The 17,300-nt window shown below is 40.0% G+C and overlaps 1 protein-coding gene across 2 annotated transcripts in view; it reads right to left on the reverse strand.

Annotated features, from left to right (window-relative positions):
- LOC148846885 (uncharacterized) overlaps positions 1–17,300 on the reverse strand; it is a 28,967-nt gene extending 11,667 nt beyond the window's left edge. The window contains exons 1-3 of one of the 2 annotated variants that reach the window (XM_088948306.1): positions 17,128–17,300; positions 7,720–8,255; positions 7,376–7,649 (exon numbers count right to left, since the gene is read on the reverse strand). In XM_088948306.1, the coding sequence (XP_088804432.1) occupies positions 7,376–7,649; positions 7,720–8,117 (672 nt within the window). In that variant the 5' untranslated portion in view covers positions 8,118–8,255; positions 17,128–17,300. Of the gene's footprint in view, positions 1–7,369; positions 7,650–7,719; positions 8,256–17,127 lie in introns of both variants that reach the window. The other variant, XM_088948305.1, reaches the window with a different exon arrangement.

A 17,300-nucleotide genomic window follows, 5' to 3' on the forward strand; every position in this document is an offset into this window, starting at 1 on the left:
GCAACCCACTGGGCGAGTTAATTAACCTCAAGCAAACTGGAACCGTGGCAGAATACCAACGCCAGTTCCAAACCCTTCTCGCCAAAGCAACCTCGGTTCGCGCAGATCAGCAAGTCGATATGTTCACCGCGGGGCTAGCAGAACCCCTAAGGGTGGATGTGGAGATGCAACACCCTCCCAAGCTGGTCACAGCGATGAACCTCGCACGCGCCTTCGAACGAAAACTGCAGTTCACCCACAGAACCCTCAGTGTAGGTCGGCCAACAACGACCTGGGCTCCTTCGAAGGCAGCAGGAGTGCCTCCTTCTTCAACCGCCAACAAGGAACCGAGGCTTCCTACCGGTAACCCTTCCAGATCGGCATCAAGTATAGGGAGTAGCAGGACAACACCCCCTATTAGACGACTATCCCGAACCGAGATGGCAGAACGGCGAGCAAGAGGGCAGTGCTTCAACTGCAATGATTTGTACTCCTCCGAGCACAGGTGCAAGAAGCTATTTTGTCTTCTGGTAGACAAACCCGAAGAGGACGAGGATGAACCTACAGCATCAGACCCCGAGATCTCCCTCCATGCAATCACGGGGATCAAAACCTCACAAACATGCAACTAAGGGCACTGGTAGCAGGGAAACCAGTACGTATTCTCATAGACTCCAGCAGCACCCACAACTTTGTTAGTGAACAGACTGCCCGCCAGTTAGAACTAACGATAGAAATCAGGCCGCAGTTACAAGTAGTCGTGGCAAACGGGGAAAGAGTTCACAGCCTCGGAATCTGCAAGGACACCAAGATTCAGATCGGATCAGAATCTTTCCTTGTTGATTTATTCGTACTCTCCTTGAATGAATTCGACAACGTCCTGGAAGTCAAATGGTTGATCACTCTAGGGCCAATCCTATGGGATTTCAGCACCCTGACTATGACATTCTAGCTGGACGGAAAACCAATTACATGGCAGGGAATCCAGATAAGATCAAAGACGCAGTTGCATACACTTCAAGGTGAGAATTTGCACACCACAAATATGGAGAGGCTTCTCACGGATTTTTCTGCAGTATTCCAAGAACCCAAGAGGCTTCCACCTTCCAGAGCCTGCGATCATCGGATCCCTCTGATAGCCAGATCGGATCCCGTCGTCACCCGACCCTATCGCTACCCACACCGACGAAAGGATGAAATAGAGAGGCAGTGTGCGGATATGTTACAGCAAGGGATCATCTGTCCCAGCCGCTCCCCTTTTTCCTCTCCGGTTCTATTGGTACCCAAGCAGGATGGGACTTGGAGATTTTGTGTGGACTACAGAGAGCTTAACAGTCGGACGGTCAAGGATAAATTTCCTATCCCCATCGTAGATGAGCTGTTGGACGAACTCCATGGCACCCAATACTTCTCAAAATTAGACCTCCTGTCAGGTTACTTCCAGGTCCGGATGACTCCCGAAGATATAGAGAAAACGCCTTCAGGACACATCATGGCCATTTTGAGTTCCTAGTCATGCCATTCAGCTTCAGCAACACTCCTTCCACTTTCCAGTCCCTGATGAACGAAGTGTTTCACTCCCACCTTCGCAGACCTGTCTTGGTATTCTTTGACGGCATCCTAGTCTATAGCAAGTCGTGAGTAGAACATGTGCAGCATCTACGGATCATTTTTGAACTCCTGCGACAACACCAACTCTTCCTTAAGTGATCCAAATGCTCCTTTGGGGAACGATGGGTCCTTTACTTAGGACATGTGATCAGCGGGCAAGGGGTCACTGTGGATGATTCCAAGATTTAGGTGATCAAGGAATGGCCCAGACCGCAATCTGCCAAGGCTCCCCGCGGATTCCTAGGGTTGACGGGTTACTACCGCAAGTTCGTACAAAATTACAGACTTTTGGCGGCACCACTAACCAATCTGGTCAAGAAGAATGCTTTCCACTGGGATCATACAGCCGATGCAGCCTTTGCGAGTTTAAGAGAAGCCCTCTCCTCCACTCCAGTCCTACAACTGCCAAACTTTAAGCTCGAGTTCACAGTCGAATGCGATGCATCCGGCACCGGCATCGGCGCCATACTACAGCAACAAGGACATCCGGTCGCCTTCGTCAGCCGCAAACTGGCTAACCACCACCTTAAATTACCCGCCTATGAACGGAAACTGATTGGGCTGCCTAAGGCAGTGCAGCACTGGAGGCCATACTTATGGGGAAGGTCCTTCGTCGTCAGGACGGACCACTACAGCCTCAAATATTTGTTGGAACAACAACTTACCACTTCACCGCAACAGCATTGGGTCAACAAACTACTGAGTTTCGATTTTCGGGTGGACTATAAGGCGGGAACCTTGAACCGTGCAGCAGATGCCTTGTCTCGCCGAGCAAAAGAAGACAGTATGCTCCTCCATGCGATCTCCCAACCCCGAGCCACCCTGCTGGAAGACATCCAAAACACGCTACCACAATCACCAGAGTGGAATGATCTTGTCCAAAAAATACAGTCCAGAATGACCAAGCCAAACTGGTTCATGCACGACGGGTTAGCACTCTATAAGAGACGGATATATCTTCCAGCCGAATGTCCCCTAATCCCCTCCGTCATCTCCAGCATACACAACTCCACGCATGAAGGTGTCTAGAAAACATTGCACCGCATCCACACCGATTTCCACTGGCGGGGCATGAGGGCTTCGGTGCGGGACTTCATTTAGAATTGCTCTATGTGCCAACAACAAAAGTGGGAAAACTTGCACCCAGCAAGCCTTCTCCAACCGCTTTCACTCCCAACTCAGATATGGGCCGATATTTCCATGGATTTCATTGAGGGCCTACCCAAGGTTGGCGGGAAATCGATCTTATTCGTGGTGGTGGACCATTTTTCCAAGTATGCTCATTTCCTCCCCTTATCCCACCCATATAGCGCGGTCTCAGTCGCCCACTCCTTCTTCACCCATATTTTCCGACTGCATGGGCTACCCGAATCCATTGTCAATGACAGGGACCCGGTTTTTACTAGCACCTTTCGGAAGGAGCTATTTCAACTACAGGGAACAGCCCTAGCCTTCTCCTCCGCCTACCATCCACATACATACGGCCAAACGGAGGTGGTAAACCGAACGATAGAGATGTACCTCCGCTGTTTTGTGGGAGACCAGCCACGGCGTTGGGTGGAGTACCTCCCGTGAACCGAATACTGTTACAACACATCTTATCACTCCTCTCTTGGCATGACTCCCTTCCGAGTTGTTCATGGTCGGAACCCTCCCCGTCTATTGTCTTACAAACCGGGTTCGACACGATTGGAAGTGTTGGATAGTTTTGTATGCCCTTAGATTCAATCAGAATGATGTACTTTATGAGTTTATTGTAAATAAATAAAAATGCATATTTGATTCATGTTCCCTTGGTACGTTTCTGTGTAATGCCCTTAAACTGGACACTTAATGAGACTCGTGTTAGTTTGGAATGTTCACAGCCAGTGGGTCAGTCTGGGGAGACCTATCCTGACAAGGCTGACACTGTCGTGCCACCAAGTCAGTTGGGGTGGCCTGTCTCAGCTGCCAGGGTGAAACCCTAGGCACGTACAGTGTAGGATTAATTGAATCTTTGAATTGGACCAGATTTCCAATATTGCCCTAGACCTTGGAGATTGATGGGCAAAACTGGAAAGTTACACCCGACCCCTAGACTCGATTATGATACTGCACTAGGTGTCGGATTGGACTGTCTTTGATGTACCAGTCAGTGAGATCCTTAGCAATGGTCAAAACCTAGGTATGTTGGGACAGTCTGAGAATTCATCTGAGTGGGCGATCATAGTGACAGAATCAGCCCCTTTGTCGGACAAAGGTAATGATCGGGGATGCACTCTCACTAATGGAAACCAAGACTGTCGGCAACCGATTTCAATCGTTGAGATTTGTTTTGCAAAGTATGTTTTATACGAGATATAAAAGATATATATATATATATATATATATATATATATATATATATATATATATATATATATTATGGTTTCTAAAATGTTTGCAAAAGGTTTTAATTGCCGGGATCCATATAAGTAGAGAGTGCAACACTGTTCCTTGCAGCCGAGGCTCTCTTGTCGGGCAGTGTATGATCATTATGGGCTGAGAGGTTAAGTGTAAGACCATTGAGGTTAATACCTGATAGGCTAATCTTGCATCTGCCCACAGTCCCTAGGTGTTACAAGGTGGCTTGGCCCAAGGACCACCTAGTGTAAGTGTTGGGCCCATAGAGCCCATTTGATGGGTTTCAGGGGGTGCAATATCCATAACAGTGTATTCGGCCAGGCCTTGTAACAAAGGTTGGGCCGAACCCATGTAGCTGATGTGTAGATCAATGCTTGGGTCCCACGCCATACAAGGAAGCCCAACTGGGCAGCAGTTAGGAAGGTTAAGTGAGCACATAAGCTTAATGGGCCTAAAGCCCATTTCGAACTGGACTTATTTAATAAGTTAAATATGGACAATTTCTTAGATGAATCAACAGATAGGATAGGGTCTTAACCCTATCCACTCAAAAAGTCCAGATCTAATCTACAGATAAGATAAGGGTTTATCCTTATCACCTAAAAAGAGGTCTGATCCAAATATGATTTGGATAAGCAACTTCTAATTGGATTAGGAGCTGATCCTTTGGGTTTACAAAAGGAGGGGGCGGCAGCCTTTAGAATCATCAGATAATCAGATCCAATTTGCCAGTTCGATCTCCAGTTGTGAGAGAAGTCAAGATTCGATCTTAACATCAATTCTTTAAGAAAGAATTGATAGGAAGCTATGCTCACGTGCCATCCTGTTGTTTCTTGCGAATGACAGAATTCTTGGAGAAGAATACTGTTGATTTTGCTCCATCCTGCACTACGCCATCTTCAATGGGAGCAATCTTTGGACCCTTCCTTGGGCGTGAACACCTTCGTTGGGAGATATTGTTTCTCCGTATCAAGTATAATCTTCTCCTACTCCTTTTGGTTCAGATCTGGTTCAGTTTAAGGTTCAAAATTGATCCTTGAAAATATGATTTTCTAAATAGGGAATGTGATTCCCAGTTGAAGGGAGAGAAAAATTTTTGAAATTCGCCCCTTTATTCTGCAAGACTTGGGCGTCCATACGATGGATCTCTCATCCCTTCAAGAAGTGGGCCGAGGCCTGCAAGACCGCAATGTCCTCCTCGCCGAAGTCTCCCTACGCTTATAGCAGGCTCAGGCATGCATGAAGAACGCCTACGATCAACACCATAGAGAATTAACCTTTGAACTCGGACAGTTCGTATGGCTGAAGCTCCAACCCTATCGGCAGCACCCCTCAGACGCAGAGCTTCCCCTAAACTGGCCCCCAAATTCTACGGGCCCTTCAAGATTTTACGGCAAATCGGGAAGGTTGCATATCAACTCGAGCTACCAGACCACATCAGACTCCATGGTACCTTCCATGTGTCCTTACTCAAGCCATTTACAGGGACTCCTCCTGAGAAGATACCTCCCCTACCACCCTTAAAGGACAACAGACCCATTCTCCAACCTCAAGCTCTTGTCTAGTCCCGCGTCAATCGAGGGACCTTAGAAGTGCTAGTAGAGTGGGACAAACTACCATCAGCTGAGGCCACCTGGATTCCCTGGTCTGATTTTCACAACGCCTATCCAGATCTCGAGCTTGAGGACAAGCTCGTTGCCCAGGAGGGGTGTGATGTTATGGATGCATTCGTAGGAAGGAAATACCGCCGCCGCCGGCAGCAGCAGTGAGGAGGGCCCACACAGCAACTTATCTTGCCACGTCAGCTTATCCTGCCAGCTCTCCATTAGCTTACTTTATCCAGTTTTGTTCTTACTCATCTATTAGAGATAGGAGTTAAGTTCTATTCTTAGTAGGAGTCTGTTTACCTATTAGAAGTAGGAGTTTGATTTAAAGTTGGATTGTCCTAGCTTAGTCGAATGAAATAAGGAGTCACCTCTTGTAATCTCCTATTTAAGGAGCTGTGAATTGGAATAAAGGCATTCAATTTTCCAGTTAAGAGAAGAGTGAGGAGAGTTCGGGTGGTCTCTTGGACAAATCACCCATTCGGTTGCCACAATAGGGTCTGCACGCAAGGGAAGGCGCAAGGGGAAGCAAGAGGTTCTCCCCGTGGACCGACCCGTGACGAGATCCTACGCCCGGGCCCATAACAAATTCATTAAAAGAAAAAGACAGTAGAAGAAAATGTGATAAGGAATCACCCAAGACAGAAATAACAAAGGTAGGCAACCCATTCCCATAAACACTTTCAACTCTAAGAGAAATAGACCACATATAATGTCCTCAATTCAGAAACAAAAGCCACATCCCAAACATCTAGAGCTTCTCTTTTTTCAAACCTCAAACCCACTCTTCTTCTCAAAATCTAATAATTCCCTTCAGCCCAGTACCCATAAATCACATAATTTTCTTGTTCTTCATGAAAATGGCCTAAAACCCAAAAAAAAAATGATTTGATTATTACTAAAGAAGTATAAAATTAGAAAAATACAAGAAAATATTTAAGTATATATTTATATAATTATATATTTAATATGGCACTGACCAGAGCGGAATGGCGAAAAAGGATTCATGTAGCCAACCCCATATAGTTGAGACAAGGCTACATGAGTCAACAATTACATAAAAGATCAAGCTAAATTTAGAAAATGGTTCAATTAAGAACTACCATGTATATTTATATAATGTTCAATTAAAATCAAATGGTAATAGAAGTTATGGATTTAAAAGCAAATGGATGGAAAGAGATAAAAACCTTTCAATGCCACTCAGAGAAATTCCCACGTGAAAAGAACATCAAAAAGGGTCTAGAATAAGTCACCTATGCTAAGTTCTGTTCAAACAAATATAGAAAATAAGAAGTTAATCTTAGAACTCACGATAACAACCCTACTTTTGATTATATGAGGCACAAATCCTTAACATAAGGCACCTAAAGGGGTCAAATATGTGTTTTACAGTTTGTCCTGTGAGCTTCCATGGTTAAACCTCAGTGTCTTCCAGCTTCCCTAGGGCTTTCTCTAAAGTGTACTCATCCTATAAACCACTTCTTCAAGTGACTGCGGCACTGGGCACCAAAAAAAATTTACCTAAAGTAATTTTCTTGAAGGAATGCAGTTTTCTATGAGAATGTAATGGATCTTAAAAGTAGGTCCAGAGTAAAAGACAAACAAATCATATTCAAAAGCAATAAAGACAATTTGAAGGCCGCAAAAAAAAATATATAAAGAACAGTTTAATGCATGAGCATTTGTGACTACTAAAATAACTGGTATAAGCAAACGTTGTCCTTTTGGTTTAATGAGATTGTTGGGGATTAACAGAAATAGCAGAAAGATATAAAGACTAGGAGACAAACCCGTACATCCACCATAGATGTTCTGACACGTTTATTGGGTAGGCCATTTTTTAGCTTCTCTTCCAACCTTTGTGGCTCTACATCAAAAGGTTTTGAGATCATATGACTATGAGACCCCATGTTAGCCATGCTTCCTCCAAGAACTGGTCGTTCACTTGGTATTGAGGCATTTGGCCTGTCACTTGATGAGGCATCTGCTCGTGTTCTCTTCCTTACCAGAGTGCTTTGGAAAAACTTCCCAAATTTGGATATGGCATCATTCAAGTTTCTTCCTCTATCCCTGCATAGAGAAAATTTTGTTAAACAGTCCATATGCTCCAAATTGCAGCAGAAATAAAAGTAGCAAATACCTTGCTCTCATACTGCTCTCATTTAGAATAATCTTAGCTCGTTTAAGATCCTCTATCGCAGCCACCTTGCTACTTAAAGAGAGAGATGGAGAATCACTACTGGCAGTGGCAGCAGCTAGAATTCTCTTTAGTTCAAATTGTCGAGGGAACCTATGGTCCACAGCCATCAGTTTTGTATCCAGATGCAAGCATTGGAAAAAATTAATTATATCAACTTGAGTGACTGATGAACCACTTCTCGACATGCTTGGAAATGCTAGCGGGATGCGATTTTCCATGCTCTCATGGAAGTTGCCTGACTTGTCCAATGAAGAACCATAGGCTCCACGCTGTCCAGTAGGGTAAGATGGCCTATCGGGGCTACCAGAAGAGAGCCTGAATTTACTACTGGTTGCCATTGCATTAATTTCTCCAAACCTTTTGAGTTGCACGTGCAGAGAATGAAGTAATATATGAAATAAGTATAGAGCAACCACACATGAAAGCCAAGTTAAGAATCCTAATGACAGTGATAGCACAAACAGTAAGAGGCATGCCTGCAAAGAATGATGAAGAGAAGAGATCAGAAACCATAATCAAATGCAAACTTAAAAAGCAAATCAAATTCACTGCTCAAATTCAAAAGACAACTCTTCAACATCCATCAAAGAATTAGAAATACCAAATAGAAGCAATAATTTACAAACAATAAGAAAAGCAAGCAATAATCCTAAAGCTCCAAGAGGAAGAATCTCTTAGAATGATTATAATAGTTAGTTCAAGGATCAAACAAAATGTACTTATTTGAGACAAGACATGGGAAATTCTATTTATAATATGAGAATCATAAGCCAATTTCTAGGTTTGGCTCATAATATTAAAATAGAGTTTAAGAAAAGCCCCATTCACAACATGACTGTGGGGCATTGGATTTTAGAAGCATTTGAAAATCCAAAAAATTAGAATTAGTATGGTTGTATTGCTTCCTGCCTTCTGGGTTACCTTGTTTGTTCATAAATTTTTGGGGGATAAGAACTTGAAGAAGTTAGAAGACGCTCCATATATGAGGAGACCTTGCACAAATCATCTACAATCAAAGATTTCTCGTGGATAACATCTTGATTAATTTAGGAGTACTTGATAACAAAATTATAACACCTTAACATACACTAATATACAACAGAAGATCCCATACAATATCATTAAACCCTTACTAGAAGCTCTTTCTCTCCTTGATTTCAGTCTCTTGCAATTAATCAGAATGAAGAAGCCTTTTCCATTTGATCTTTATATTCACCTACACTCGACTAAAGAAAGCACTCTTTGAAGTCTTTTTTTGCTTCTATCTGTGCTTCCCTTTTTCTTTTTATGCACATAGAGGGCTTACCAATTGATCTAAAGATCAAGAGCATGGTAACATAGGAAAAACATCTCATGGGATTTAAATTTCTTTTTGTTCCATTTCTATGATCCCAATTCAAACATTGCCACCTTCTATTCATGGAACATAAAGTTTATTGTTATAGTATCATATAGAATTTTTTTTTACCAACATAGGATGCAAGGGCTCACCTAAATTAATATGTGTCTATGTTGGACAAACATCAGATTCCGAGACTCCAGGAACTCTTCAGGGAAACTTCTAAGAAAGCAAAAGTGCAGATCTTTGGAATCAATCCTAGAGACAGATATTTATCTGAGAAATGGTGTTGGGGATTTGTAATTTAATGATTCTGAACAAATTCAGTACTTTATGTGCTTCATCTAAATCTATCAATTCCAATTGAATACATTACTAAGAAAAAAAAACAATATTCATAGAACAGGACCGAGCATAGAACTGGAAAAAGGATATAGGTTCATAGGTCAGAGGTTCAACTGAGGTCAAATTGGGGATCAGACCATGACAACATATATACTGTGGATCACATAAATAGTATATGTAATATAATTACAAATGGTACCACACTTGAATGTGGTGGATAGATGGTTACTTCCTTAATCTTTAAAGCAAATGACCAGGGTTCAAGCCTCTCAACTTGCATTGTCTTTAAAACATGTGTATTAAAACAATATACACATTAAAAGAGGCAAAGTGAGCACAAATAAAGCAATGGATTAATGGTAACATACACATAAATACAAGGTCATAGGTTCAAGTCTTGCCATTAGCATTTAGAAATTTCCATTCATTTAGTGGCCTGGGCAGTTTTATGAAACCGGGACCAGTTTACCAGTTCTTCGGTTAAACTGGACAGTCAGCCAATTTTGGCAAGTTTGTTATGAGTTCTGATTTTTAGGGTAAGACCGAACTGGCCAGGGGGTCTGGTCATAGCTCAACCGGTTCAACCAGCCAGTTCAGTCCAGTTTTCCAAACACTTGAAATTTTTAAATTCTAATATTGGAAAACACTTCAAGCAATGGTGATTGCTAGTTGTTGCAAATTTCATAAGCTATATTGAACAAATGCTGATAAATAGTAGGTATTAATATACATTGACAATTTAAATATAAGAACACCAAAAATTCTACATAATTACAGGAATAAACAAAAATTAGGTGCTATTGTCAGATTGATCCAGTCCCCTTAAGTCCAGTTTTCCAAACACTTGAAATTTTTAAATTCTAATATTGGAAAACACTTCAAGCAATGGTGATTGCTAGTTGTTGCAAATTTCATAAGCTATATTGAACAAATGCTGATAAATAGTAGGTATTAATATACATTGACAATTTAAATATAAGAACACCAAAAATTCTACATAATTACAGGAATAAACAAAAATTAGGTGCTATTGTCAGATTGATCCAGTCCCCTTAAATTTTTTGAATGTCTTTGGACTAAAATAACACAAAGATCACAGATTGCTTTTTCTTAATGCCTCGCATTTTTTTCTCAAAAAAAGTCCAGCTAAACGGCTAAAATAGAAGAGTTATTTTAGTCAATGAGTACTTAAAATTTTCATAGCAAGAGTGACAACTGGCAATAGCAGCTCCCATTGTGTATATCTTTACATATATGTATACATACCAAGTCTATAGATGGCAAGTACCCATTTGATTACTCAAATAGGACCCAACTCCCAATAAACAATATTGGACCTGAAATGAGTGCATCCATTTCATTTTATTTCTGTAGTAAAGCTTCAACTTTTTGTATCTTTCTACAGTCACCAACCGTCTTATAGATACTTTGCTGATTGTACTTAGTTTTTCAGGGACCTAGCTCAGTAATAAAATCATACTTTACCTTCTTCAGAAAAACATACGGCCCTGAATTGAACCCATATTGAATTAGTTATATAGGATGAAACTATAACAATACAGTCCTGTAAGTTAGACACCTACCCAAATAGATTTAACATTTAGACAAGCCGACAGGAGGTCCTAGGCTTCCAATTCTATGACAGATTTCATATAAAGCAGTGGACATTTTAGACTATGCCATAAAAGATGATTGAATCAAACTTATTAATCTTTGGTTATCAGAGGTGAAGATTTACTTATTCTTCCTACTTGCAGTTTGCACAAGTAAAATCAAATTTCGCACATATTAAATCACCATTAAAATCCATTACCAGTAAAACAATAATCGTAAACGGCTAAATCTGGACAAGCTTGGTGAGAATGAAAACTAGCAACCTTCCTCAGATGCAAAGAAAAGTATATGTCATCATTTGCTAGGAATTGTGGGAAGTAATACTTAAGATGTATCAAGAGCCTCCTATATGCCATGGTTTTTATGGTAGCTATCTGGATGCCCCAACACCACAACTGATTGTTCCATGGCTTAGGTCTATGAAATAGGAGAATTGACCCTCATGGGAAATGACCTGTATTTGGCAGAAGCCATGTCTTTTAAGGCTCTTTCTTAGTTTCCTCACCTTTATCAAAAAAGGAAAATCCACACGACTAAAATAATATGATCCACCACTTATAGTTCTTCATTTGTGAATGATTTTCTATAGTTGTAGTTATTCATTGTGAGTACTCATAAAGCATTATCAGTGGTTCTAGAAGAGATAAGGGCAGACCAAAAAATGTACATGGATTGTAATGAGAAATGACTTAAGGGACCACAATTTAACAATAGATGTAGCACTGAACGGAGAAGAATGGTGGAACAGATTTCATGTAGTCAACCCAATATAGTTGTAGCAAGGCTTAGTTGAGTTGAATTTGTACATCAGTAGGTGATGGGAAAGTTTTCAGAGTGAATACTCGCAGTGCAATGATTCACCAAATCCAAAACAACAAAAAATCACATCTAGTAAAATTTACCTTTTGGTGCAATGATTCACCAAAAAAACTAAAAAAAAATAGTCACATCTGGTAAAATTTACCTCCATTTTCCATCTGTTGGCATTTTGGAAAGAAAGAAACATCCCTAACTCCCAAGCAATGTTTTAAAAGTGCAAGGTGCAAAAAAAGTGCAAGAGCCAATTTGTGCCTAAGGTGCAAGGCGCAAGGCGAGGCACGCGCCTTTTTAAGCAAGGCACAAAATTACAAAAAAAAAAAGCTAAAAAATAACAAAAAAGTGAAAATTCAAAAAAAAAATTACCAAATTTTTTTTTAAATGCAAAAAAAAATCAAAAAATATTAGGCATAATGTTAATAAAAAATATAACCTTAAATTTTAAAATAAATGTTTTAAAAAGCCTATTATCTAAAGTTAAAATACATACACATAGCATGTAAAGCATATTCAAATGAAAATTTAAAAATAAAAGCGAACATATAAAGCATTTTCAAGCATGTAAACCCACAATCTCTTTTTTTCCTTAATTGCATTGCTTCAGGTAGCTAATGTGATGTAAAACATATTGCATTTTTTATTCTATGAGTCGCCTTTGTACCACGCCCTTCGAGGCAAGCCCGAACAAGTCTATGTTAGGGTCTGATATTCTTTTTTTTTTATCAGTGAATTGTCAGATTTATTAAATCAAAGCCAAAGATAGTACAAATTAGGGAGAGGCATGAGATGCTACCTCCCCTTTAAGGAGGGGAGATGGAAGAAACCATCAACCCTTTAGCTAAATAACAAAGCAAAGGAAAAAGAAAATTACAGAGAAGCCCAATACAATGAAACCCGAGTAGCCCCTTGTTTAGCAAGATAATCAGCCAAGGCATTAGCCGATCTACCCAACCACTAAACTCTAATTGTCATGCCCCTCAATAGCCATTTTACCTTTTTTAGGATATCCTTAAAGACAGTACATGGGTCACCCAACCATCCTACTACCACCTTGGAGTCTCCTTCAATAATTAAGTTTTGCACTCCAAGTTGATAAGCAATCTGTACCCACTGTGCCACAACTAGGAGTTCAGCCCTCAAAGAGTCTCCTATTCCCACCAGTCCCAGAAAAAACAATGATGTTGATGTTCTCATCTCTCAGTACACCACCAATCCCAAATGACCCTAGGTTACCCTGACTACATCTGTCAAAGTTCAGCTTAACAAAACCCCCCATCGGCGGAGTCCAAGTTACTTGAACTCTAGGCTTTCTAGAGGAGTGAGGACAACTGCATACCAATTCCTCATTAAATCCTCAAAGGAATAATCTTGAAAGAGTTTTAAAGATTTCAGCCACAAAATAGTCATTGTAATAATATATTCTTTGACCTCAAGAATGCTTCTTTACTTCTCCTGAAAAATTCTGGAATTTCTCTCTTCCCAAATAGTCCAAAAGAGAGCTGCTCTTATACACTTCAACATGATTCTCCCTCTTCTTGTGGTCCACACAAAGGTAGAAGGGCAAAAGAGCAAATTTACCTCAATTGGCAAGTTCCACCTGCACTCAAACAAATCAAATACCCAATTCCAAATGGCTACAGCAAAAGGACAAGAAATCAATAAGTGGTAACAGTCCTCATTCTGCACTTTGCACAAAATACATCAATTAGGGGATAAACACAAGAAAGGACTTTTCTTCTGTAGGTTATTCATCGTATTGATTTTACCAATAGTAAACTTCCCAACAAAACACGGCTATTTTTGGGGGAATAGGCCTAGACAAGACTTCCTTAACTGGGAAAGCCCCACGAGAGGAAATGGAGCAAAGAGAATTAAAGAAAGAAGCACAAGTAAACGACCCTTTCGGAATCAAAGTCCAAATCCTCCTATCAGAAATGAGTGGGTCCAAGCAACAGAATCAATTAGCAATAAGAGCTCAGAAACTGATAGGGATTCCTCACCCCTCAACCCTCTACGAAAGCCAAGGTCCCAATTTGTCGACAAGGGGGTATACGGGGACGAAAGAAAGGAAGACACTGGTTCTTTTTGATAAAGGGAAATAGAGAAGAGAGAAGAGAATAGGTCCTTAAGGGGCAAATTTCCCACCCAAGTGTCTTCCCAAAAAAGAACCCGAGTCCCAGAGCAAGCATCATACCTTACAAAGCGTAGGAACTGTGGGAGGCTGCCATGAATTGCCTTCCAAGGGATTGCAAGAGTTGCCCATCTGGATACCCCTACATCCCAACCATTTCCAGAACAGCCAAGGATACTTGCCACCACTTCACGCCATAATCTCTCCCTCTCTAAAGGCCATCTCCACAACCACTTACCTAGAAGAGCCGCATTCTTAAAAGTGATATTCCCTAATCCTAATCCTCCTTACTTTGACTAACTATCTCCCATCTAATCAAATGATCCTTCTTCTCTTGCCCCGGCTCCCACAAGAAGTCCCTCATCATCTTCTCTATCCTCTTACCTTCCCTAGTAGGAACCTTAAAGACAAACAGAAAGTAAACCGATAAATTAGCAAGTGTGGATTTAATCAAAACCACTCTACCCCCCACAAAGTTATAATTCTTTTTCCAGCTTGCCAACTTCTTTCCAAGCTTTTCCACATCAGGGATCCAAAACCGGCTTTCCTTTGGGTTAGCTCCTAGGGAACGACCCAGATAAGTTAAGGGCCAGGATGAGGTGGAGCACTCTTAAGCAACATGCAATAGCCTCTATTTCTTGAGCATCCATAATGATTCCCACCACACAACTTTTTTCAAAGTTGATTTTTAGATTTGAGGCCTTTTCAAAAAAATTAATTATTTCTCACATAAAAATTAGATGTGAGGTCTGATATTCTTATTTCTCACATAAAAATAATGGTTGTATAACTTTCATTGACTTTTAAGAAGATTTTTTATTACAATGAATGAATGAACAACATTAGCTAATAGGGAGGTTCTCAGAGCTCCGGTGAGCGAGCAAAAGCCCCCAGCCCAACCGTTAGACTCAAAAAAAAGGCAAAAAGCGCAAATTTTTAAAAAGGACACGCCTGGGTTGAAGAGCAAGGCGCATCAGGCGCATGCCTAGGCGCATCAGGCGTGCGCCTTTTGAAAGGGGTGTGCCTAGGACCTGGAGGAGGCGCATACCCCAAAATGCGCCTTGCCTATGCGCCTAGGCGTGCCTTTTAAATCACTGCTCCCAAGGCAAAAGGTGTCCCAAGTTGTTGGTTATTGGTGAAGTGGAGTGCTAATTTACTTTTAGTCCTCTATCTTAGAGGGGTTTAGAGATTTAGGATAGAGTCATATTTATAATAATACCATTATCATTGAAGCTCAAACTGCAAAAGTTCCATATTTTGTACTTGTATAAATACATACCAACTAGTCAACTACTGTGTGTGATTTTTTCATACAAGGTTTCATACCTGTTTTACCCATATTAAATACAATACTTCTCACACATGCATATACCAACTATTGTAAGCCTTTTGCATACAGGATTTCCATATTTTGCACAATGTAAATTCATACCAACTATGAGTTTTCGCATATAGGGCTTCTTTCCCCTTTTTATCTATATTCAATCAGATACTGCTCAGTTGTGTATATACATATGTATGGTGATATCCATCATTAAAAATATAAGATAGCAAAGATATCTTGGTTAACTCCCAGCTGATTTCAACATCAAAGGTGAGCCTAATCTGCTTATTTACCATGGGGGGAGGAGCATCCTATATCATACAAAAACATAGTAAGTACAGCAAACATTGGGTAATCCTGTAAGTTTTGTAATTTTGTTAAAATGTATTATGCATGGAAGGTTGTGAAGCACTGCAATAAACTCCGCTGTATCAGGGAGCACCTACCAAAAATTCAATACGACTCATAAGTGGAATTATGTCAGTTACAAAAGGAATCATATGTCACTTAGTCAAGGAGTGGGGATAATTAATGACAGTGGGCCTCTTTGGGACATCTAATGAAATTAGAACTATATGAAGAAGATTAAAATGGCCCCTGTGCCTGCACAATCCATGGTCCAAATTTTTACTGACCAAAAAAAGAACAATGAAACAAGTGGATTAGATGTTTCAGACGAGAGGAACCTCTAATATAACAATTAGACCAAGAGACTTATAAATGATTACACTACTTAAAGCTGTGCATATACATTCATAAATGTATATATACATATATTTGCAACTTAGTTTTGGGGAATAAATGGATATAATATTTTAATTTCAATCATTTAACTTAAGGTATATCTTCTACATCATGTTTCACAAATGGGCCTCACAAATTTCTTTTGCAATGGAGTTTTTTATTTACCCATCGTAACAAAACTTATTGATATACTAATGGAAATGAGATATTCTCCATTCAATAAGAATGTACTTAAATAATGACTACTTGCTTTACTCGATCCAAAGAAATCTTTCACCATTTCCGTTTTAGATTCATATTCCAGATTTTGAGTTCTCAAGATCCATAAATACTGTCGCCAGACCATGTTAATGAATTTATGACCGAAGAATTTGCTGTGGAACTTAGAAGTATTTATACGTAACTTATGATATTAATAAATACACTACTACCACAACATCTGATACGGCTATTTTTGTAATTATTTACTCGCTCTGAACCAAAATATATTATCCTGGGGCCGATGATCTACTTATAGTTAGTTATATTTAGTACTGGGTCTATGCAGAACAATGAAAACAAAACCTCAGAAAAAAATTAATACAAGTAAAAGCTACCTTTCAGGTTGCATAAAAAAATATATGTAAAAAGTACACAATTGGTTTAAATGTAAGTATACAGCGAACAAAGCTAGATAGCAGATTGAAGGTTTTCTGCTTCTTTAATGGAATATAAATTTCATTACATATCATCACAAGCTAATAGAAAATAAATAAACACGCATTCGCGATCACTAAGCGGAACAACTACGACCTATACGAACATCAAACAAACTTTTTTTTACTCCAAACAAACTAAGGTTCTAAGCATATTAGTAAAAGAGAGAAATAATAAATATATGAAGCCTTTGCATGGAACCGATCTATATTAAATCGTGTATACAAGGGAAGATACGATATACAAATGATGAAGAATAAGATGCATGAATTGAAATATGAATTACGAAAGTTATAGCAGTGAAATCGAGCATGCATTAAGGAAATGGATCAAGCTTACAACAAAGAAGCAGTAACCGATCGCCGACGAAGCAAGAACGAAGTTAGGGTTTTAGAAAATATAGGGTTTATAAGGAAATTAGGTCTTCTAAGGAAATTTATTTTCTCCTCCACTGTGGTGCTGAATGATCGGGGAAGATAGGCAATTAGGAATGAACAGTCGTTACTCTTCTT

The sequence above is a fragment of the Nelumbo lutea genome, chromosome 6 (genome assembly GCF_056320005.1).
Source record: "Nelumbo lutea isolate HS-2025 chromosome 6, American lotus-T2T, whole genome shotgun sequence".
NCBI lineage: Eukaryota > Viridiplantae > Streptophyta > Magnoliopsida > Proteales > Nelumbonaceae > Nelumbo > Nelumbo lutea.